At 37.6% G+C, this 25329-nt stretch overlaps 1 protein-coding gene and 1 non-coding gene across 5 annotated transcripts in view; both read right to left on the bottom strand.

The window, feature by feature from the left end:
* The window catches only part of SF3B3 (splicing factor 3b subunit 3), a 52933-nt gene that overhangs the window by 17269 nt on the left and 10335 nt on the right, over nucleotides 1-25329 (bottom strand). For all 4 annotated transcript variants that reach the window (XM_026011648.2, XM_026011647.2, XM_072731542.1 and 1 more), the window contains 9 exons: nucleotides 24664-24776; nucleotides 22307-22444; nucleotides 21382-21485; nucleotides 13059-13224; nucleotides 10142-10237; nucleotides 7007-7079; nucleotides 1864-2015; nucleotides 1414-1569; nucleotides 441-596 (listed from right to left, as the gene is read on the bottom strand). In XM_026011648.2, coding sequence (XP_025867433.2) covers nucleotides 441-596; nucleotides 1414-1569; nucleotides 1864-2015; nucleotides 7007-7079; nucleotides 10142-10237; nucleotides 13059-13224; nucleotides 21382-21485; nucleotides 22307-22444; nucleotides 24664-24776 — 1154 coding nt within the window. The remainder of the gene's footprint in view (nucleotides 1-440; nucleotides 597-1413; nucleotides 1570-1863; nucleotides 2016-7006; nucleotides 7080-10141; nucleotides 10238-13058; nucleotides 13225-21381; nucleotides 21486-22306; nucleotides 22445-24663; nucleotides 24777-25329) is intronic.
* On the bottom strand, nucleotides 22706-22790 carry LOC112929550 (small nucleolar RNA SNORD111). The gene has a single exon (XR_003236946.1). It is a non-coding gene; the product is annotated as a small nucleolar RNA SNORD111 (small nucleolar RNA).

Genomic DNA, 25329 nt, shown 5'->3' with positions numbered 1-25329 from the left:
ACAACTTTCTTGTGGATAGGGAAATCTTATAGAGTGAGTTCTAAATGGGTTACTACTAGTTAAACCAAACGTTAGAATAAGCTCTAGAAAGAACCATGCTTTCCTTTCCATAAAAGTGGATAATGGTAAATGTAAATAAGCAAAGGACACTTATTCTTATCTAAAGTCCAAAGCCAGTCTGATTCCTTTTCTGCAAAGTCTTTGGGTTTTGTTTAACTATAAAAGGGAGTCAAGGCTTAAGGTAAGGAAGCACTTAGTAGTCTGGGATCAGGATCTTTAAAGTACTGCAGAAGACTCCTGAGGTGTGCTGCTATGATAATCACAAGTGGCAGATGCTGATTTCAGGGGCTAACCTAGCTGATCCCAGAAATGCCCATCAGGAATGGGCCAGCAGCTCAGATTCCAGTGAGAAGATCCTTGAAGTCCAGGGTAACACTCACTGAGGGGTCCAGAGAGATGATTCTGACAGTATTGTCCACCAGCCCCACAGCCAGGAAGCGAGACCGTTGTTCTCCAGGAGGCACATTGGCCAGACTCATGCACACCACGTCTGCTGACATCTCCTTCCGCTCTGTGTACTCATTCAGCTGTCCTGACTACATAAATGAAACAAAGAGAGGTGACAAACCACTCCAACTTGCCCCTAAACCCTGGGCCTAGAAAAGGAAGAGGTACTGTTAAATTCCTTTTTGCTTCCTCTCACTCCTCTTATTATAATCAATGACCAAGCATTTCTCTACTTAAGATCCCAAGACTGAACTCTACAGGCTAACAGCAAGCAAAATTACTGACAAGACACTCAAGGGACAACACAGTATCTTTGTCTTTGACAAATATAATATGCTTGCTACAAATTTCCTAAAACAAATAGAAATAGAGAAAACTGCTTATCTGTTCATGAGAATACTTTTTGGTGAAAGAGAATTCAAATATGGAACTTAAAAGACAAAGAAATCTCAATCAGAGGTACAGTTAGACTACCAGGTTAGCCACAGCCAGAAACTTCCCGAGACTGATAATTAAATATATCCGGCATCCTTCCATACAGAAAAGCAAAAGCAAAAGCAAATATCTGAAATGGCTTCAGATTACAAAAACTGAATAAAACCCATGGCCAATATTTGGTGGAAAAGTAGAGTGTGAAGGGCAAAAAAAACAAGTACTTCACTACTAAGATGGGATTTCGTAACTCCAGTTAGAATTACGACAGGAAAAAAAAAAAAAAGAAAAAAGAATTACGACAGGAACTTACCCTTCCCATCCCATATCCACCCCCAAATAGCTGGACTGCCTTACGTATACTTTCCCTCCTCAATTCTTTTTGTGAATATCATCTAAATACCAAACTACAACTCTCATGTTTACCTCTGAACCCGAACACTAAGTCTCACAATGAATGATAAAATAACATACAGGATCCATCTCAAAATAGACCAGCTCTCCTCCTGTCAGGGCGATCACCACTTGTCGCTGGTTCACTGCACATTTTACAATCGTTTTCTTTCCAGGAGTCTTCCACTCATTGACTCGCTTATCTGCTCGTATATGTCGAATGCCATCAGGATATACCTAGTAAGTGACGAGAAGGAAACTGGACTTTACCAATGTGACTCATTGCTCAGCATGACCCCCTCACCTCTCAGACTGGTCACTCTTGTCAGAGTGGAGCCAGTGCATTTGAGTTGCCCCCTGTGAGTCAATGACAAAGAAGAGTTATCAGGACCCAGACAGGTCAACTTAGAACAAGTTCACATTTGCAATGTCCACTTCAAGAGTTTGAAGCTCATTAATGTGAGCACAGGAGCCAACACCAAAATGAAAGGACAAAGAAAGGTGATTAAGTAACTTTCTGGGAATCCTCACCTGCACCAAGGCATCATCTCCTAGCAATGAGCAGGACAAGGTTGGGGTGGTGCCCAAGAACCCAGAGTCAGTCACTTCTTCCACAGTCTCTCCGATTGACAACACAAGTGTGGCATTCACGAAAGACACAATGATGTAGGCATCAAACTCATCTGCAAAAGGAAAAAGAAGAGTTGGTCAGCCAAAAACTCATTAGTAACAAAGCCAAGTGAGACACACTACGTTTTCTCTTCAGAAACCTTCCAAGGTACTTCTTCTATGTGTAGCCATTAGACACTCATGTGGCAAACGGCACAGAATGATCCAAAAGATAACTGATAATTGTAACAGTCTACAGATATACTTTGCTTCCTTAAATACCTAAAAATAGTGAGTAGATATACCCACCCAGCCCAGTAACTGAAAACTAATTTTTCTTTACACATTTGCTGAATAAATGCAAGAGGACAAAGCAGGGTAACTAGGCAGGAAGAAATTCTGAATACTACAATATTTATATATATATGAAAGCTAGAGCTTGTTTATTTGTACCAGATGCAAATCACAATTCATTCTTAAAGATAATCCTTACACCCAGAAAAGGTTCCCAGCCTTTTGCAAAAGCAGCTTATGTGGGAACACAAAATCTTTTTTTTTGGGGGGGGGGGGGGGGGGGGCACAAAATCTAATGAATAAAACAGAGATTACTTAAGCCTCAATGAGACTATCATTCTCAGGTTCATAACTGAGAATCCCCGAATGTCCCAACAGGAATGAGATAAGAGCATTAACAAGAAGTGGGGAGGCAGAGGACTGTTTAAGACTGTTAGTCATTGACCCCTCTACTCTCATTATTTAAAAATCCAACTATTTGGTGGTCATGAGCAACCCTACTAGGATTTGCTTTTTATTTAACAAAACATAGTTATGGATAAACAAACACTAATGAGTTTCTCAAAGTCAGTGAATCTGAATACAGGCAATCCCAGAAGTTTCTTATACAGATTCCAGAGTTAAAGGCTACCTATTTCCATTTTTCCATCCCACACATAAAAGTTTCTTTTTTTCTCCCACATCCAACACAATGTTTGGCATTAACAGGTTGATAAATGCTGAATAAAGAAAGGCATATTTTTTCATGAAGAATTAAAATTTCCCTATTTTCCATTTGAATTTTCAGTATCGATTCCCCTTTCCATCCCTGCTCCCTTATAAGAAATCAGGTGAACAAGGGACAGAACGACAAGTAGACAAACTACTAACTTCTTTTTTTTTTTTTAATTTTTTAATTTTTGACAAGGTACTATATTAAAGTGGCTATCTCACTTGCAGAAGTAGCTATAGGACCCTGCAATGCCTAAGCCCTTGTCAGAGCTCAGTACCATAGGGCTAATCCATCTCACCCATATCAAGCACAGTTTGGACTGACTGTTCTAAAGGTGGTTCAGCCGAACCAAGATTACTCAATTAGTTCAGCACAGTGTTCTTTATAGGAAAGGCCAAGTGAAGACGTATCACTGGTGTAGCCCAGAGTAGTATCCTGCATATGAGCAGGACATACTCAACCTGATGGGCTGTAATACCATTTTAAACAGAAATCTATAGAAATAAATAAAATTTATGAAATTGCTTTACTCATGAAATCACTCACACAGTAAGGGTGAGTACTGTTTTCCAAACTTTTACTTAATAATACATGTGTGTACTGACTAGGGGCTGAAAGGCAAGGATCAAAGATCTTTCCCAATGGGTATAATCCAATGGCTAAACTAGGAATGGAGAATAAGGATTCAAGTCCCAAATCATAAGGAGTAAACACTGGAGAAGTGGATGGCTGGTTTCAGAGTATTTGTTACAACTGTCAAGAGGTATCACATGCTTTAAAGACACCTTATAAAATGGCTTTGTAAGACAACACTGGTCACCATCATGTGAGTAAGGACATAGTTGGCCCTGAAATGGATGTCTTAATAGTTTACAACAAAACCAAAATGAACCTCCACACAACACCAAACATGGAAGCTTTACTCCAGCTGTTTTTGAACTGAAAATTTGTAGTGTGTAAAAATAACAGGAATTGCTTAATTTTAACACTATATGAATATCAGTCCTTTCCCACTATCTCATTACTGAAACCTAATATCCTTAAAGTAGTGCCAGAGCAAATTAAAGCCAAACAAAGGACTTTTAACTGGTCCAGATTTCTGGTCTCTTCCTTTAGTCAAGGGGAAAAGGAGGAACTTCCAACAAAGAGACCATGCAAATTTTAACAAACATGCAAGAGAAGGAAGAGAGGGAGGAAGCTGGGCTGCCCGGTGTTTGTCTTCCCTTTGACCCAAGGCCCCAGACTGCTCAGATATAAAAATAAAGAGATGCGCAGTGAACTTAAATAGGGTCCCACATTCACTGAGCAATTCAACAAGTAGTAGAGCTACTTCTACATCACACATTTCCTCACAACATCCATTACCCTGTAAACACTAAGCATACTGTAACTTCTCCCCTTTTCCATTCTCCAGCCAGGAGGACCTATAGTAGGCTAGTTGCTCATGTCCTAGGGTAGTCATAGGTTTAAAGTTGGAGTTCAGAATGAAATCAAGGTAAATGACCATTAATATCCACCTTGCCTTTTTCCATAAGTTAAAAGTTTCATATAAAAGAATATTAGTTCATACCTCAGTGAAGAATCTATTATGGTATGAGAATGCATCTTTGTTTCATTTAAATAGGACTCCTATCTGAGCACTGCTGAAGCAGCCCAGGGGAGGGAATGCTTTATTCTTCTTTCCTGTGCCTTAGTATCTGTAGCTCAACAAACAGCTCATGCCAAAAGGTAAAGTGAGTGATGATATGGATGACTTAGCTTCCAGTATCTCATTCTCACTTTATACTCAGACTACTTGGTGCCTGTCTTGCTTCAGCAGTCCTGATTATACCCCCAAAAAGGTGGCTTTCTCCAGGGCTTGAGTCAGAACAACTGGAACATACAAAACTCCAGAGGAGAATATGGAGTTAAGGTTTTCCTAGTTATAGGTTCTTTCAGCTTAGTGAAAGACAAATTAGTCATATTTTCCACTAAGGGAAAAAATAAGGGAAGCTGATTCCTGCTTCAGACCACGTAATATACAAGCAGCTATAATGCAGGACAGCCAACTGCAAAATTACCCTCTGAGAGATGCCATCAGGGCAGTCTTAATACTTTGTGCGGATCCCTCTCCCTGGGTAAACTAAACTATAAGACCCCATGGTAGACCCTAGCAGTACGTACACACCTGTGGTGATCAGCACCTTCACCAGCCACCTGTGGAAGAGAAAAAAAGGCTTGGTATTGGTAGTGTGCATCACCACGTACCAGCCAAAGTTAGTAGTTGCCTGCAAGACTACAGCATGTGTGGACATGTGGGCTATTCACTCAACAGAAACTTGGGAGTATCTGGAAAGAGAATGAACAGAGAGAATCTAATCTGTTTCTGTGGGTGATCACCCAAATTATAGTTTTTAAAGAACTAAAATTTATTAGGATGTAGTCTTTTCCTAGATTTTGTTATTTAGAGAAGAAAACTTTTCAGCTTCAAGTTCCATCATGCAACATACTGCTTATCACTAACTTATCAAGCACTGTCCAAAAAAACTTTTCTGATTCTCCAACATATGCCCATTCCCTGTCCTCTAATCCGCCCCAGCAACATGCCTGTGTGCCTTCATTACATCAGAACACATAGTAGTTTTGTATACTTGTCTTCTTTTTTGGATGGCAAGTGCCCTAAGAGTAAAGATCCTATCTTAATTACTCAAGTACAAGGTAGACACTTGAAAGACTACAGGATAAGAGTATAGAACCATCAAGACCCACTGCAGGGTTAGTCAAAAGAACACTGGATTGGAAGTTCAGAGACTGGGCTTTCAGCCTCTATTATCTTGATGTGCTATCTTGGAAAAGACAACATGTGTGATTTTTCTGCCTTTACCATAAAAATGAGGGAAACTTTCCTGTAAATCTAAACTTATGTTGTAGTAAATTTTAAAAAGTAGAAAATGAAACAAAATCATAAGAAGGAGGAATACTAGGTTTTATTACAAAGGCTCAAAAAACTCAAAGTCTAGGCAATGTTTTCATCAAGAACTGTAATATCAACCAGCCACAAAGCTAAAGGTGAACGTCAATACTGAGCAATTTCTATATGAAGATATTACACAAAGTGGGGAAATCTTTCAAAAATCAATCATCTAACACTTATCTTCTCAGCAAAACTGATCCTACTAATTTCCTATTTGCTTTTTTTTTCTTTCTACTCAACTCAGGTTCAAATGCCCACATGAAAACAAAATCTACCACAATGTGCATTCTACTAAAAGGAAGAGATTTCCCCTCCTACACATTTCCCAGCTCCCAGAATATCAAACATCAGAACATCAAAATATCAGGACATCAAAATATTAGGAAGATTTCCAGCTGTCTTCTTGAAACAGTTTTGTATGCTGGCCAGAGTGATCTTACTCACCAGGCCCACATTCCTGAGGGAACAAGAGGAAGATGAAGTCTAGGAATAGAAATGACCTACACCCCCAAAGAATCCAAGGGAAAATGAGAATTAAGTTTCATTTCTCATTCAATTGACTCAAGACTTTCCTGCACTATCATGGATTTTCACATACATTTCAAAATTTTAGGATAAAGTTAACCATTTTTATCCAGGAGCTCAGACTATTTACTCCATCCCTTCCTTTCTACCCGCTCTAAAATTCTGATTTCATTCAATCTTAATCTAAACATTCTTAAAGCACACTATATCCACTGAGCAGGACTAATTAATAAATTAAGTAAAATCTCTTAATACCTAAAATAACACCTTTAACTTCACTGTGGTTTCAACACAAAAGGAGAAAAACACTGAAGAAATATGAAGCAAGAACTTTCCCTCATACCACATCTCTTCCACAGATGGAACCAGAATCCTAAAGATTATAGTCCCCTTACTCATGCATACAAAGGTGAAGGTACCCTGATTCAGAAAGACTGATAAACATGGTGTCAGGCCAGAAAATGTTTCTAGTATATTGCTAGATGAAGCAATATAGAAATATTATGAATGCATCCTTCTAAGCCTTCTACTGTCAATGTCACCCAGACCCGCACTTGGACCACTGGGAAAGGGATGCTTACCTTCGATGTGCCGACGCACTGTCCAGACAGCATTGGGGTTACCGGGTAACTCAGACACAGCCATTTCTGATACCTGACAGGAGAGGAGACAACCACAGATCCAACTTAGCTCCTTGCTTACAACCCACTAGATAATAGGATTCTAATACGGCAATGCTCACACTGCATGCTGGATTAAAAGAATGGGCACTGGGCTGGCTCAGTCAATAGAACATGTGACTCTTGATCTCGAGGCTTAAGTTTGAGCCCCATGTTGGGCTGTAGAGATTACATAAATTTTTTTTTATTTTTTTTTTAATATTTTATTTATTTATTCATGAGAGAGAGAGGCAGGGACACAGGCAGAGGGAGAAGCAGGCTCCATGCAGGGAGCCTGATGTGAGACTCGATCCCAGGACCCCAGGATCACACCCTGGGCTGAAGGCAGGCGTTTAACCGCTGAGCCACCCAGGGATCCCCTAAAAATTTTTAAAAAATTTTTTTAACAGAATCATTTTCTCAAAAAACCACAAAAAATTAAAATTTAAATCTTAAAAGAAGAACGTAAGAACCGAAAAGGCTTGGATATATTGGCAACCCCCATAACAAACTTTTGCAAAAGGTGACAGAATATTTAAGAGGATAGTTGTTGCAGCAAAAACCATATGCTTTCTTTTGGTGTGGCATGACTGCATTCTCCTCAAAAAGAGAGCACATGGAAGGAATTAGGCCATTTATATTAGCATCCCATTTCTTCCCTAGCTCCCTTAAGGCCAAATCCCATCTCTCTTCAAGGACCAATTAAAATGTCATACCCTTTAGGAAAAATCTTCTCTTAACCTCTTATAAGGCAGTCCATTCCCCCTCCTATAAGTTCTCACAGAAATACCAATTACCCCTCTTAAGATATTCATCTAAAAAGTGATTCCAGGAATTATTCTGTCCTCCTACTAGATTTTATGATCCTTAAGGTTAGAGTCAAGAATCCTCTGAATATCTTATGGGTTCTCAAACATGAGAGAAAATGAAATATTTAAGATGAACTAAAAATGATCTAGAGGGGAAAACTAGATGTAGGTTACACATTTACTCTGTACTATCCCATATTTTTCTGTAAATATAAAGCCATTCAAATATAAAAATGTTACTATGTTTAAACCAAAAACAATTTGCTTGATATACTATATGCCATTAACCACATTTTATAGACAGAAGTCATGTATATTCATTAAAGATATTACTTTTTTTTTTTTACTTTACTGATAAAATAATAGGAATAATTGATTATGGTACAGGAAAATTGTGGAAAATTTCATCACCAATATAATATAAGCGTTTAAGAATGCTATACTCTACACCAAATGTACTATGTGACAGTAACCCTGCTCAAAGGAGACCATAATCTAGCTAAACAACAAGGTTCAACAACTAGATATACAGGAACAAAGTAATGTTTAACAGTTTAAAAATATTTTTCTGTATAACAGATCTTTTGTAGAGCTGGAAAAAGTGGGAGGGGGGTCTCAAAAACAATCATTCTTAATTGGGTCTTTTATCTCTTACACAGTACACAAAATTTTCTGTTAATGCATGTATGCACTTTTGGTAGTGAATATTAGCTTTTGTCAAATGCTGAATGGGATCCAATGAGCAGTAACTAATTGGGAACTATTTATCTAAATTGGGTTCAAGTCATTAAAAATTCAGTGGCTTAAAAAAAAAAAATTCAGTGGCTTGATGAGTGTTTTGGCAGAACCAAATAACTTTCAAATTTCCTAAAACGGCAGTATTAATAGCTAGCATAAACTGAACAGATACTGTATGTCAGACCTTGATCTAAATGATTCATTTGCATTATCTCATTTAATTCACAACAATGTCAGGCTCCCCATGGGGAGCTTGTTTCTCCCTCTACCTATGTCTCTGCCTCTTGCCTCTCATGAATAAATTAAAATCTTTAAAAAAAAAAAATCACACAACAATCTTTTCTTTATTTTAAAGATTTTATTTACTTATTCATGAGAAACACAGAGAAGCAGAGACACAGGCAGAGGGAGAAGCAGGCTCCCCATGAGAAGCCCAATGCAGGACCAGATCCTGGAACTCTGGGATCACGACCCAAACGCAGACACTCAACCACTGAACCACCCAGGCGTCCCCACACAACAATCTTTAAAGCAGGTACCATTATTAAGCTCACTTTATAGAACAGGAGAAACAAAAGCTTACTAATAGCTATTTAGTGGTAGAGCCAGAATTCAAAACTAAGGTCAGTCATGTTGGCTGTGTTCCAATAAAGATTTACAAAGACAGTGGGCCAATGAGAGCTTATACAGCCTGGTAACCTCCAACTCTAGAGCAAACTGCCATAGGAAGCTTTAATTTGTTCTTAAAATCAACTCCAGGGAACTTGCTAAAAAGCATCAACCCTCTCAGAACCAAGTGAGAAGAGGATATGGCACTCAGTGTCCATATCACCTAAAAGATCCCACAATATAGGATATATTAAATAAATTATGATCCATCCACTATAATGGAATATTGCAGAAACATTAAAAATAATGTTAACTTTGGCGCCTTGGTGGCTCAGTCAGTTAAGCGTCTGCCTCCAGGTCAAGTCACGGTCCTAGGGTCCTGGGATCAACCCCAAGTCCAGCTCCCTGCTCCGGGGTGGGGAAGTCTACTTCTCTTTCTCCCTCTGTCCCTCCCCTTGCTGAAACTCACTTGCTCTCTCAAATGAATAAGAAACTCTTAAAAAAAATACAACTTAAGAGAACACATAAGGAATAAACTTAATAAGATACAAAAATACATAGTATTAATACAGTCAACACATAAATACTTAAAAACTTTGAATACAGACCAAGACTAGAAGAAAATGGAATAAAATGCTCCATGCAGATTTCCTCCAAGTTGGCTGGTGAGCCCAGAGCCAGCCAGTAGGGATTATTTTCCCTTTTAACCACATTTGTCTATTTTTTAAAATGTGCCTATTGTATTATTAAAGGACAAGAAATTTAAACTCTGTTATGGAAATAGAAGGAAAAAAACACTTTTTTCCTTTCATAGAAACATTAAATACATCATTGATCTCATCGGAAGAGTCATAAGCTTCTCTCCAAACCATGCAGATGATCTAAAAATGCCCAGCTTTACCTCAAGTCCATGCCTTAGGACTCTCAGAGATGATCGGGGTCCTCTACCACAGGCCACATAGAGCTGTGGTGTGTCTTCATTGGCCAGATCAGCTATCTGCACAGACAAAAATGCAAAAAAATGTCTACTTGTACCAAGTTTTCCCACTCAACCCTGATTATTCTCAGGAGACAAAGTACTTTTTAGTTTATTAAGCTTATATATTGGCTACCAACCCTGGTAGCAAGGGAAAGAACCCTCATGTTCCAAAAGGCAAACCAGTTTGAAGCAACAAGTTCTACTAACAAAAATGGTTTATATCAGTTCTTCAGTGAGCAGAGTACTTTTTTTACGTTAGTAAAATGAGTATTATATAACCTCAAACTAAAATTTAGTATTTCCTTTCAACTAAAAACAAATACGCTAATATTACCAGTATCAGGAACTGTCACAAATAAAAATCATATTTATTCATATTACATACCTCTAATTATTCCTCTCATCACTGCTTCAAAATTACCTTCATTAGATCTGTTAGACTACACATTATCAAAGTTGCCCTATCTACATATTCCTATGATGTAGCTGACCAACTACTGGGTAACTGCACCTGATTGTTCAGCCACCAGATGGGGAAGCCATGCACTTTCTTGTTGGTATTCCAGACATCTAGCTGCTTTCCATTTCCAGTACATTTGTTGGTCAATATATAACGAGACCAATCATCCATACTGCAGTTTTGTCACACAGGTCAGTTCAAGTGAAAATTCTTGATGATCTATTAAGGCTATACAGTTCACTGTAATATGGACAAATGTGTTGAGTGCATACTGCCTTCACGCTGATCTCTTCTTTAAAAAAATTAACTCATCTATTTCAAATGCATCATCTTGTTATTTAAAGCCTTGATAAACAAATACATTACTTTTTCACAACTTACAAATATTTTGCTATCTTGACTAGCTTACGTTTATTACTACATGCACTTAAAAATATTCAGAAGCACCAACCAGGGAGGCTCAGTTGGTTAAGCATCTGACTCCTGATTTCAGTTCAGGTCATGATCTCAGGTTATGAGACTGAGCCCCCTGTCTGGCTCTGCACCATGCAGAGAGTCTGCTTAAGATTCTCCCTCCCTCTCCAGGCCCTCTCTCTGTTCACATGCGCATTCACACATGCTTTATACATAAATAAATAAATTTAATAAATAAGTAAAAATATTACTCAGAAAAGAAATACAGTTGCCCCACCAAGCTGGTAACAGCATACATGGCACAAAAAAAAATGCTTAGACCTGCTATAGATACCTAAACTTTATAATAATTTTATTCTCTATCTACAAACTATTTACACAATTATTTCTTCAAATTTCAATGAAGGGAGGGAATCACTAAAAATCTACTTAGGAATTACTTAGTATTTTCTATTACCATGGGGTTAATCTTTTCTCAAAAAGAAAGCAAACAAAAAAGGCAAAAAAATAAATAAAAAATAAAAAAAGAAAGCAAGCAGATAATTTCAGAATAGTTGATTTTACCATGAATAGTACCTGAATGCTGACTTGTTCCTCAGAACACAGTAAACAAACCTCTCTCAATTAGAAGTGTGGTCAACTAGACAGGGTATGGGGGCACCTAATGGTCATTTAAACTCCAGTAATCCAGGATACAAAGGCATGGCAAAATTTCTGCTACAATTGAGCACCAGCAATAGTGGACACACAGTCCCTCTTCCTGGCCACCTTTAGTTCCTCCCTGAGGATGTATTTTAAAAAGTTCTATTACTGACTGATCCCAATGTCTCTGGAATATTTTAAGAAATTCAGTATTAAAATAAGATAGACATAGGTATTCAACTATTAATATTCTTAAACTATTAGGTGCTAAAAGGTCAATTTCAGAACACTGAGAAGTATATGAGCCTATTTACATTAAAAAGAAAGGGGCAGAGGATCCCTGGGTGGCTCAGTGGTTTAGCACCCTGCATCGCACTGCATCTGCACCCTGCATCTGCCTTCGGCCCAGGGCGTGATCCTGGAGTCCCAAGATAGAATCCCACATCGGGTTCCCTGCATGGAGCCTGCTTCTCCCTCTGTCTGTGACTCTGCCTCTCTCTCTGTGTCTCTCATGAATAAATAAAATCTTAAAAGAAAGAGAAAAAGAGAAAGAGAAGGAGAGAGAGAGAGAGAGAGAGAGAGAGAGAAAGAAAGAAAGAAAGGAGAAAAGAAAAAAGAAAAGAAAAGAAAAGAAAGAAAAGAAAAGAAAAGAAAAGAAAAGAAAAGAAAAGAAAAGAAAAGAAAAGAAAAGAAAAGAAAAGAAAAGAAAAGAAAAGAAAAGAGGCAGAGCACCTGGCTGGTAGCTTAATCAGTAGATTAAGTTCAGACTCTTTACTTCAGCTCAGGCTTAGGTTATGATCTCAGGATCCTGAGATCAAGCACTGCACTGGGCCTGGAGTCAGCTTGAGATTCTCTCTCTTCCCACCCCCTCCTTCCCTTTATTATTATTAAAAAAATAATAAAAAGAAATATATAACACAAACACACACACATGTGCACTGATGGATGCAGGGAAAATACCTAGAAGCAATCATAAATTGTTAATAACAGCATCCTCAGTGGATAGGAAGTTGAAAATAAGATGAGGCAGGAATTTTACCAGTCACCTTTTACACAGTTTAGAACTTTTATATTGAACACAAGTTATAGAATTAACAAAAAAAAAAAAAAAAAAAAAAACTAAGGATTGATGTAATGGTTTTTAGTTACCCAACTTCCACCTTTAATTGCTTCACCTTTACACTCTGTTGATTCTACAGATATGCTAACGAACCTCTCAGATTGTATCTTAACTGTAACTGGAATTACAGCTTTAAACTCCTTCAGATTTAAAAACATTTGGCAGACACTGCTCATTGTGGAAGTAACTGGAAAGACCCACACCTGACAAAATAAAATGGGAGAGAGGCTGTCCAATTCATCAACTAGCACAAGGTTTTTGAGTGGTCGTGGCTGGAAGAAAAATGTGTCTCCTTCTTCCAGAGGCATGGCAGACGAAAATTCGGGTTCTTCGTCATCATCTCCAAGATGTGCTATTTGATACAAGTAACTGGGAAAAAGCAGAGAAGAATTTAATTACACACCTTCTGTCTATAGATAATGCATGCTACAGACATAGTGCTCATAGAGCACTTTACAAATATCTAATCAAAATTCTAACATGTAGGATGCCTGGGTGGCTCAGCGGTTGAGCTCACAGCATGATCCTGGAGTCCCAGGATAGAGTCCCACATCGAACTCCCTGCATGGAGCCTGCTTCTGCCTCTGCCTAGGTCTCTGCCTCTTTCTCTGTCATGAATAAATAAATAAAATCATAAAAAACAAACAAAAAACAGATTTTTAACTCTAGAAAAGAATGGGATGAAGAAATTAAGACTATTGAATCGGGGAGCACCTGACTTGGTCAGTCAGTAGAGAATGTGACTCTTGATATGGGATTTTGAGTTCAAGCCCCACGTTGGGTACAGACCTTATTCAAAAAAGACTACTAAATTCACATTGGTACAAAAGAAGAACATTAGCATCACAGTGGTTAAAAGCACCTGGCTTCCACTAGAGTGCCCAGGTTTGAATCCCAGCTCTGCACCCTTAACTAGCTGCATATTATTAACCCCTTTGCCTCACTGAGCCTCAATTTATAAAAATGAATAGTACTTTCCCATAGAATTCAATGAATACTTAGAACAGGGCATGGAACAGTACTTATCAAATAAAATGAAATATACATAAACGAAATCCAAAGAAAACCTACTACCATTTCCTATTCTAGCCAATAACAAGGCTAAATCTAACAGAAAACAACTGGTGGTCACTTTATAATAGCATGCAGAGATTACAGCATCATTCCCCAAAAGGAAACATATTAGAGGTAATAAGCAGCAAAATCATCTTATAAAGCAACTTTAAGAGTAGATAATCTAGGGACATCTGGGTGGCTCAGCAGTTAAGCATCTGTCTTTGGCTCAGGGCATGATCCTGGGGTTCTGGGATTGAGTCCCTCATCAGGCTCCCCGCAGGGGGAAGGAATGCTTCTCCCTCTGCCTGTGTCTCTGCCTCTCTGTCTCTCATGAATAAATAAATAAAATCTTTAAAAAAAAAAAAAAAAAGAGTAGATAACCTGTAACAATATACCATCACAAGCTAAGTAGGCACGGAGCTTTTGGGAAGAAGCTCAATTTAAAAAAGAAACACCAAAAAAAAAAAAAAAATTTAAAAATTTAAAAATTTAAAAAAATAAAAATAAAAAAGAAACACCAAATCACTGGTTATGTTTACCCTATAAGTAATATTCCAAGACCTTTAATACATAGCACTTTTAACAACATTAAGTGTAGCTTTCTAAAAACAGGTTAAAATGACTAAGTCAGCATCTGAAATACATAAGCTATTCAAGAAATGTTTCCCAAATAAACCTTAGCATTTAACACTTTTAGTAAACAAATAAGACTCTATGCTAAATTACATAAAAAGTAAACAGATTATCCTTGAACAATGTACAAAAGCATGGAGAATAGAAGATACACATATAAAAAGTTAATTAGTATAAATCCCTTACTCAGGCAAGAGGTGTATACACATATGATGAAGCTCACTTGTTAAAGATACTTTCAGCATCTACCTACTGCCAGATAACCAAAAGGATGCTGGACTCATCACAACCTCTATCACAGGAAAGGTTGCTCTGGCCAATCTGGATTAAACAGTTTCTATAAATATGGTACAGTGCTTCAGAACAGGAACTTTAGAACCAGAGGGTCTGGGACTTAGGTGTGTGATCAAATTTTTCATAAATTCACAATTTCTCTGTGACCCAGTTTTCTTTCTTTTTTTTTTTTGTGACCCAGCTTTATAAACTGTAAATGGGGATAAGGGCATTGTTTCACTGGGAATACTATATATGAATTCGTGTTATGTGCAGTGCTTAAAACAATGCTTGGGACTGTAAATGCTAACTGATAAACAGGTTGCTTTATAATTGAGTTAATACCCTTAGCACAGGTTTGGAACAGTGCTTGGAACAGTAAATGCTAAGTGACAAACAGGTTGCTTTATAATTGAGTTAATACCCTTAGCACAGGTTTCTGATGCCCCAAATCAGCACCTTTTAAAAGTGTTCCAGGAGCGCCAGGGTGGCTCTGAGCATCTGCCTTCAGCCTAGGGCCTGATCCTGGAAACCCTGGATTGAGTCCCACGTCGAGCTCCCTCCATGGAGCCTGCTTCTCCCTCTGCCTATGTCTCTACCTCTCTCTCTCTGTGTCTCATGAATAAATAAAATCTTTAAAAATAAATAAATAAATAAAAAATAAAAGTGTTCCAGACTTCAACTCTAGCAGCAATGGATAATTTCTCACAAGCTCAAACCCACCCCACGCTGACAATTATCCACCTGTATACTACAAACTTTCTATTCTCTGCCCCAAGAGGTGATTCTCAAACCAAGAGAGAAGAGGTATTGTTAACCTTCAGGTGGGCAATTCTCAGAGGCATTCTGCTAGTCTGCTGTTGGGAGCAGGTCTTGATGGAAGTAAGTTCCTATTGCCGACAGCAGGAATCTCCATGTCACGCCCTTATGTTGGTTTCTCCTCTTTCCCTATTCCTTTCTACTGCTCCCTAACTCCTGCTTCTTGCAATTCCTCCCCAATAATCTACCTGCATCCAAGTCCTTGTCTCAAGCTCTGCTTGCAGGAGAACTCAAACCAAGACAATATAAGAAAAACATTTAGAAAAGTGCCTGATACATACAGACAAGTGCTGGATAAATTTTCACTATCATTCTCCAAAACAGAAGGAATGAATGTATTATTCCTAAATCATTTTAAAAGATTTTATTTATTCATGAGAGACACACACACACACACACACAGAGAGAGAGAGAGGCAGAGACACAGGCAGAGGGAGAAGCAGGCTCCCTGCAGGAGCCCGCTGGGGGACTCGATCCTGGACCCCAGGATCAGGCCCCAAGTCAAAGGCAGATGCTCAACTGCTGAGCCACCAGGCATCCCTATTCCTAAATCATTTTATAAGACTTAATATAAAATTAATGTATAATCTTATCAAACATACTATGTGCATAAGGTAACGAGCAAGAAAGATACCTTTTGTATGCAATTACTGCTTCCACCCACAGTCTTACCAAGACAATTATCTAAGTTTTAATATCTGCCAATCTGCTAGGCGAAAAAAGACACATAGTGTGACTGGCATTCCTTTGATTATAAGTTTGAAATACTTCTACATATTATACTTTTAGACCACTCATTTCTTTTACTGTAAAGGCATATTCAAATTCTGTCCCTGTTTTTCTTGAACTACTAGTCTTTTTCTCGGTGGTTTTTAAGAGCTTATTAACTCTGTCAAGTACCAAGAAGAAAAAGGTCTCTCATATACTATTGGTGGGAATGTAAACTGATGTCACGTTTTCAGAGGACAATATAGCATTCCTTATCAAAATTTCATCCTGCATTTATGAATTTAAATGATGGTTGCATTCAGCTAACACAAAAGATACACCTACAATATTCACTACAGCACTATTTGTGACAGCAAAAGTACAACCCTAAATATCCATCAATATGAGGCATGGCCATAAAATATGCAGCTACTAAAAATGTTTTCTATGTACCAAATGCAACGTAGGAGTCTTGCTAGATCCTGATCTAAACAAATCAACTTTAAAAATATTGAGATAGGGCACCTAGGTGGCACAATTAAGCATCTGACTCAGGTAATGATCTCAGGCTGGTGAGATTGAGCCCTGTACCAGACTCCCCACTCAGCAGAGTCTGCTTAAGACTCTCTCCCACTGGGATCCCTGAGTGGCGCAGCGGTTTGGCGCCTGCCTTTGGCCCAGGGCGCGATCCTGGAGACCCAGGATCGAATCCCACATCGGGCTCCCGGTGCATGGAGCCTGCTTCTCCCTCCGCCTGTGTCTCTGCCTCTCTCTCTCTCTCTCTGTGACTATCATAAATAAATAAAAATTAAAAAATTAAAAATAAATAAATAAATAAGACTCTCTCCCACTGGGCAGCCCTGGTGGCTCAGCGGTTTAGCGCCACCCTCAGCCTGGGGTATGATCCTGGAGAGCCAGGATCGAGTCCCACGTCGGGCTCCCTGCATGAAGTCTACTTCTCTCTCTGCCTGTGTCTCTGCCTTTATCTCTGCGTCTCTCGTGAATAAATAAAACCTTTAAAAAAAAAAAAAACTCTCCCACTTCCTATACCCCTTCCCTTGCATGCATGCAGACTCTCTCAAATAAATAAATCCTTAATAAAAAATTGAGACAAAGAAATTTGAATACTATTTAATTATATCAAGAAATTAGTATTAGAAATCAGTTTTTTGTTGTTGTTAATTTATTTATTTTTGAGAGAGACAGACAGAGAGAGGCAGAGACACAGGCAGAGGGAGAAGCAAGCTCCAAGCCAGGAGCCTGATGTAGAACTCATCCCAACCTGAGCTGAAGACAGGTAACTTAACTGCTGAGCCACACAGGCATCCCAGAAATTAGTATTCTCGATTATATTTTGGAGCAGTGGGGCATAAATAAAGCAAGACTGACCATGGTTAGCCTTTGTTGAAGCTGAATGATGTGCACATATGGATTCATTAATTACACTATTCTCTCTCCTATACCTATTAAAAACTTTCCGTAATAAAAATTTTAAGTGAAAAATATTTATGATAGAAAAAAAATTTTAAGATACACTGCTTATTTGAAAAAATAGTAGTAATTTTTTATAGAATGATGCAGTTCTTACAATAAAATTACATAAATAAACTAAAAGTAAAACTACTGGAAGTAGATACAACAAATGTTAGTATGACTATTCTGAAATACTCCTAGGATTACAGGTGATTTTTTATTATTTGCTCTTTTACTCATTTTCCAAGACCTTCTACATTGCCAGAGTAAAACAGCAAGAATGGTGGCAACCAATATTCACTAAATGCTTACACCACAAAGTAATTATTAGTGCCACCCATCTGTATTCTTATTAAATACCCACAAAATCCACTGAAGTACATACATCATTACTATCTCCCTTGGAAAATGAGAAAACTGGGACATAATGCTAGAGAACATAAAGCCAAGATAATAACCCAACCAGGCAGGGTGACTCCAGAGTTTACACTAAGTTATAGCACCTCCCCCAAAATACCCCTGATCATTACTAAAGAATACCATAGAAAATAAGCGGATGTGACTAAGCAATTAACAGAGGATATACTCGTAGGCAAATAAGTGCAAAGTCCAAACTCTTTAGTTAATAAATTTTTAATCCCCTAAATTAGCAAACCTTAAAACATGCACATACCTAGAGCTGACACGTAGCAAATCATAGGATACATACTGCTGCAAGAGTATAAATCCTCACAAACTTTCAGTAGGAACAATTCAAAGTTTTGAAAATGTATATATTCTTTAATCCAGTAACTATATCATCATGGATGTCTAACACACAGCATAATCAATGATGTTGTAATAGCATCGTATGGTGACAGAGCGTAACTACACTTGTGGCAAAAATAACATAATGTACGAACTTGTGAAATAGCTATGCTGTACACTTGAAATTAACAAAATACTGTGCATCAATTATACTTCAATTTTTTAAAAAAAGCAAAGTCTATCCAAAAACAAATAAAAGCTTATTTAAACAAACTAACTCAGGCCCATATAACAGAATATTGTATGGTCGCTAAAAATGGTACTACATTCCACAAATGCTGTTTGAGACAACTGGATTTTCACAAGAATGAAAAATGAACACGAACTCCTACCTCACACCATATAAAAAATTAACTCAAAAAAATAGAACCTAAACATTAACTAAAATCATAAAACACTTAGAAGAAAACACAGACGTAAATTTTCATCACCTTGGATTTGGCAATGGATACTTAGCTATAAATACCAAAAGCACAAGTAACAAAACAAAAATGGATAAACTGAACTTCATCAAAATTGAAGACTTTAAAACTTTAAAACATCAAGGACAGTATCAAAAAAATGAAAACACAAGCTATACAATGGGAGAAGTTATTTGTAAACAATGTATCTGTAAGGGATTAATATCCAGAATATATAAAAAACAAGTCTTACAAATAAAAAAATAAAGAGATACCATTTCACACCTACTGTCTATAACAAGAGAAAAGTAACAACTGGTACATATTGGAACCTTCATGCATTGCTGCTAATAATGTAAAATGATGTAGCTGCTACTAAATTTGGTGGTTCCTCAAAAAATTAAACAGAATTATGTGACCCAGCAATTCCACTCTTAGGTATATACCCAAAACAATTAAAACAGAGACTCAGAAAGATACTTCTATACCAATGCTCAATGCAATATTATTCACAATAACCAAAAGGTGTTAAACAACCCAAGTGTCTATCAACAGGTAAACAAAATGTGGTATATACATACAAAAGATATTATTCAGGGACAGAAAGAAGTGCTGACACCCAGTATAGAGGAACCCTGAAAATACTATGCTATGTAAAATAAGCAAAACGGAAAAAGGCAAATACTGTATGACTTCACTTAGGTTACCAGGAGCTAGAAGAGAGGGAAATGGGAGTCCTTGCTTGATGGGTATAAAGTTTCTGTTTGGGATGATGAAAAAATCTGTAAAGATACCAACACATCACTATAAAGGTAATTAATGCCACTGAACTGAATATTAAAAAATGGTTTAAAATGGCAAATTTTATGTGTCTTAACCACAAAAAAGTGGAGGAAAAAAGATTAGCTGCTAAAGAAGTTTGAGTTATAGGTCTACATTTATTAATATAGATATTTATGATGTATTGCTGTGTGAATAAAGCAAGCTACAGTAAATTTATCACACATCATGGCATTTCTGTAAAAACATTTAAATAGGGCAGCCTGGGTGGCTCAGCGGTTTAGCGCCACCTTCAGCCCAGGGTGAGTCTCCCGGCATGGAGCTGCTTCTCCCTCTGCCTGTGTCTCTGCCTCTCTGTGTGTGTTTGTCTCGTGAATAAATAAGTTTATCTTAAAAAACAAACAAAAAAACGTTTAAATATATACACACACAGGAAGGCTACACAAAAATACTATATTCAGGTAGAAGGACTGCAGGTGACATTTTTGCTTGCATTGCACTTTCTAACTTTTCTACAATGAAAATTCCTTGTTAAGAAAAAACTGGAAAATTGGAAATGGACTAAAATACAAAAAACAGACTAAGCATGAAAAGCATGACAAAAGAGGTATAAATATGGAAAATGAATAATAAACAGCTAGAATAAAGTCAGTGAGGATGAGTACCAGGCATGTCTAAGAAATGATGAATAGTTTGAGAAAAGGCAGAAATCGCAGATTCCTAGAATACTTCATTTTAATTATGAGGAAACAGCAATAGTTAAGTGGTCTGTGCAGACTTTAGCAGATATTGGCAAATCCTGAACTAAAAAAAGCAAGACCTAAACTAAAAAGGCAACACCCAGTCTCCAGTAATTTGGCAACTTAGATACTGGTCTTAAATCCAAGGCTAGAGTTTAGACTTTATGCAAACAGGGTTAAGGGAAAGGATTTCATCAAGGTTAGGTCTTGGCTGCTGAATGAGATGACTATAATAGGTTAAGTTGTTTTTTGGGTTTTTGGGGTTTTTTTTTAAGATTTTATTTATTTATTCACAGAGAGAGAGGAAGAGACGTAGGCAGAGGGAAAAGCAGGCTCCATGTAGGGAGTCTGATGTGGGACTCGATCCCGGGACTCCAGGAACATGCCCTGGGCTGAAGGCAGGTGCTAAACCGCTGAGCCACTCAGGCGTCCCTAAAAAAGGTTAAGTTTTACAGGAAAAGCAATTAAATGTAGTATGAAAATAAGTGAACTAATCTAGATTAGCACCACAGAAAAAGGGATACAGAAGTAAAAAGACTTTAGCACTCAAATGAAACTGTTTTTTTGTCCATAAAAACTGAGATGTTACACTCAAGTTGTTAGAACTGGCCCCTTAGCCATTAACAGAAATACTGAGGTTGCAGCTACCTGAAGGTACTGATCGAAGCTACTGATGTAAGGTAAATAACCAATAAAATGTAAAGGGTCAAGGAGGGCAAAACTTTTGAAAAAACTGTAACATTCTTGTGGAAAGTTCTATGGCCTTACAGCCACGTCTCCTCCTGTCAACTTTTAGAGGAATCAGGGTGAACTAGGGTAATAAAAGGATTACTCACTGGTTTCCAAATTCTGATGCTACAAAAAGGAAGCCTGTTTTAAGCACACACATGGCAGCAGCAACAGGCACAGTATCAAAGTACTTGAGCCGGATCTCAGTAACCTGGAAGGGGGGGAAAAATATTGTAGCATGTAGGTCAAGTGAAGCTAGGTCACAGAAGGTAGCCAGTATTTTAAGATAGACAGCATAAACAGAATAGCAAATAAAATATCATCCTTAGTATCTAAACCCAGGGTTAGCAAACTAAGACCCAAGATCAGCCATGCCTAATGTTTACATACTTCCTACAGCTACTTCAGTGCCACAACTGCAAAGCTGTATAGTTGAGTCAGAGATTATATGGCCCATAAAAGCTAAAAATGTTTACTATTAGGCCTTCACAAAAAAAATTCTGCCAACTCCTGAGCTAAACAGATATCTAAAAAATTACTCAGTTGTTCAGAGTTCCTCCATAGGATAAAAACAGTAACAGTGTCATTACCAGTGTTCATTAGACAAGCAGAGTCTTCTCTTGTTACTCACTAGAAGAGGCACTACTCGGTCTCATTCATGAGACTACTAGACCAGAAATCTGTTAACCAAATGAGAAAATCTACATTCGATATACCAGTTCCAAATTTTATTTTATTTTATTTTTTTAGTTCCAAATTTTAAAAGCTCTAAACACCTTAGACAACCACTCTTTAAGGCACTGTTTCCATTTTATTAACTTGTGAAGTATTAATTGTCCTATCTCAGAGTAGTTTCAATGAACAAATGGTTTATAAAACCACTTTGTGAACCTTAAATGTACACTTAAGTTTTTGAAATAAGGCTACTTAAATATATCAAAATTAGAATACCATAGGACATTTTATCAAATCAGACTAAACCTAATAAAAGTGTGTTTTCATGTTTTCCTTCTCTATCCATAGTCTGCTTACCATATCTTCATCTGTCTCCAAAGTGATCTTGAAGATATCTCCCTGCTCAGTTTGGGCCAAAAAGAAGAACATTGATTTGGTCTTATGGGTGGCAGAGCAAACAAAAATCATTCCTCTTTCAGGGTCATCCAGGTCATTCTAGAAGTCAAACACAGAACCCACAACTTAGAAAGGAGTTCTTATTTAGGGAATGTAGTACGTTACCAATATGGATATACATGTTGCCCAAGGCCTAGAAGTACCTGCAACCTTTTTTTTTTTTTTTTCCTGCCACCTCTCTATACAAGCTTTGACCCAGAGCAGCCGGTTAGCCAAAAATAAAACACAATGGCCAAAAATGCTTGTCTACTGTAAATGTGACAAAGCCTATGTACAAAAAACAGCCACAATTTCACTGTACATTCTCATCAAATGAGTAAGACAAAAAACTTTCTCCAGAGAAAAATGTCAAAGACATGAAATTGAAAGTTATCGTTTCAGACTATGAAAAAAACTCTTCCACGTCCATCCAAACTATCCTTCATTAGCCCTTTTCCATATCAACTTCCTTGATTCCTCCAAGGGAGCTTCTTGACTATGATGTTAGGTTTTTGTTTTATGTTTCCAACATTTTGTATTTCTCTCACTGACTCAGCTCTTCAAGGGCAAAACATGTTTTATACATTTCTGTAGTCCCAAAGCCACCTACAGTGCCTGGCAGTTAGGCGCTCAATAAATGTCTGATCAACCAAATCGAATTACTTCCCACATACCTTACCAAGAATTTACTTAATAGATTCCTTCTCAAATTTTCTAAAATTTATGGAATCTTACCCAGGTTATCATATTAGTTAAACTAAGTAAGACCTAAAAGATTTAACCCCAGGACCTATAAATGAATATTAAAAAGATAGAAAACCAGGGGTGAAAGGAGAGACTGAAGGAGCAGAGATGAAATGAGATTAGCTGAAGCTGGATACTCAGCTCATTACATTCTACTTTTGCATATGCTTAATAATCTCTACAGTAAACTGTTAAGATTAATATCAATAAAATAAAAAAAATCAATAAAATACCATTTTCAACCACCAATGTAGTAACTGAACTGAGGAAAAGCACTATGTGAAAAGATGTTAGGATAAAGATTATTTACCGTCTCAAAATTCACCATCTCCTTCCACACCAATTATAAAAAGGAAAAGGTACCTTCATGATTAAGCAGCACCGGCAGGCACTACCTTTTAACATAGGTGATTAATTTAACATCACCAACAAGTCAACCCAACATTGTGTGCTCCTAATGTGATAAAGTGGGAAATATATCACCACTTATGTAATGATTCTATCAAAAATATTAACATGGATATAATCATAAGGAAAAACATGAAGGGACAAATTTCATGACAATTAGCCTAGACTCTTAAAAAAAAGTCAATAAAAGACCAAAAGCAGGGCAGCCCCGGTGGCTCAGTGGTTTAGCGCCGCCTGCAGCCCAGGGCGTGATCCTGGAGACCCAGGATCGAGTTCCACGTCGGGCTCCCTGCATGAAGCCTGATTCTCCCTCTGCCTGTGTCTCTGCCTCTCTCTCTCTCTCTCTGTCTCTCATGAATAAATAAATCTTAAAAAATCTTTAAAAAAAAAAAAAAAGACCAAAAGCAAACAAAGGTGAGACAAAATATTCTAAAGAACAAAAAAGAACAGTAAAACCGTGAAAGAACAGTTAAAGTGTCATGATGACTAACTTATTTTCAAACGGTTTGTCTAAAAAAGCATATAGCTATGTCATAAGAAAAAAAAGCCAAATGCAGTAAAACATTAAATTGGTCAATCTTTTTTTTTTTTTTAATTCATGAGAGAGAGAGAGAGAGAGAGAGAGAGAGAGAGGCAGAGACACAGGAGGAGGGAGAAGCAGGCTCCATGCCAGGAACCTGACGCGGAACTCGATCCCGGGACTCCAGGATCGCACCCTGGGCCAAAGGCAGGCGCTAAACTGGTGAGCCACCCATCAATTTTTTTTCTGAATGTAAAACGCAAACAGGAATTCACTGTTCTGTTCTTTAAAATTTCCTGTATGTTGGAATGGGGTGAAAAAGACAAACAATGGAAAATAACTCCAATAAATATGTCTGGTTTTTCAAACTAGGAACTTACAGGAATTTCAAACTGATCATCCAGAGATTCTTCTAAAATGGAAACTGTTTTTAATTTCCTTTCTCAAAGAATTTATTTTGCTTTTACTAAAATACCAGCTTTATTAAAAAGAAGATTTACAAAGAAACTAAAACCTTACAACAAATAAACTAAGACACTATATCGTAATTACAAAAAAAAAAAAACTTCACAAACACCGTATCTTTCCTTATGGCAAAGATTTTTACCCGTCTCCTGGGAATTGGACAGCGGATATCCGGTTGGTCACCAAAGTTCTTGTAGGTGATATAGTTTTCAGAGCAGATTAGCACTCCACTTGGACCATCTGACCCTCCAGGAACTATCAGAAAAAAACAGAATTTAGCAATGATTTAACATAACCATGATTTACAATTAACCTTTCAATTCCTTCTCCTTTTCAGCACAATTTGAATGAAGGTTTAAGTGCCCGAGACTGAGAAACATTCAAAGTATTTCTTTTCAATGATACTAGCGTAACACAAGGATGAGCACAGTCCGGGTGCTCTTAGCCTGTCCAGATGTCTGAGAATGCATCTAAAATAAAATGTTTAGCTCCGAGCCCAAAACTCAGTTCTCATCTTTAGCCCTATAACCCAACTGCATATTGGAAACTCTTACAATGATATTCCACAGCAGCTTAAAAATACATTGTACTCATAAATTCAAGTTCCTTCCCAAATCTGTTCTACCTCCTGGATCCTCCATCTCAAAGAACACAACTATCAACCAACAGACTAAACCAGAAACCTGGGTGTCACTCCTCAAGTCTCTCCCGCTTCACAGCTCTATTGATTTTAACTCCTTTGCAGTGCTCATGCTGCCAATCTCTTGGGTTAGTGAAACAGCTTCCTAATCTGGCTTATAGTCTTATC

The sequence above is a fragment of the Vulpes vulpes genome, chromosome 12 (genome assembly GCF_048418805.1).
Source record: "Vulpes vulpes isolate BD-2025 chromosome 12, VulVul3, whole genome shotgun sequence".
Lineage (NCBI taxonomy): Eukaryota > Metazoa > Chordata > Mammalia > Carnivora > Canidae > Vulpes > Vulpes vulpes.
Note: the sequence above shows the minus strand (reverse complement) of the source record. Positions and strands in the feature narration are given on the sequence as shown.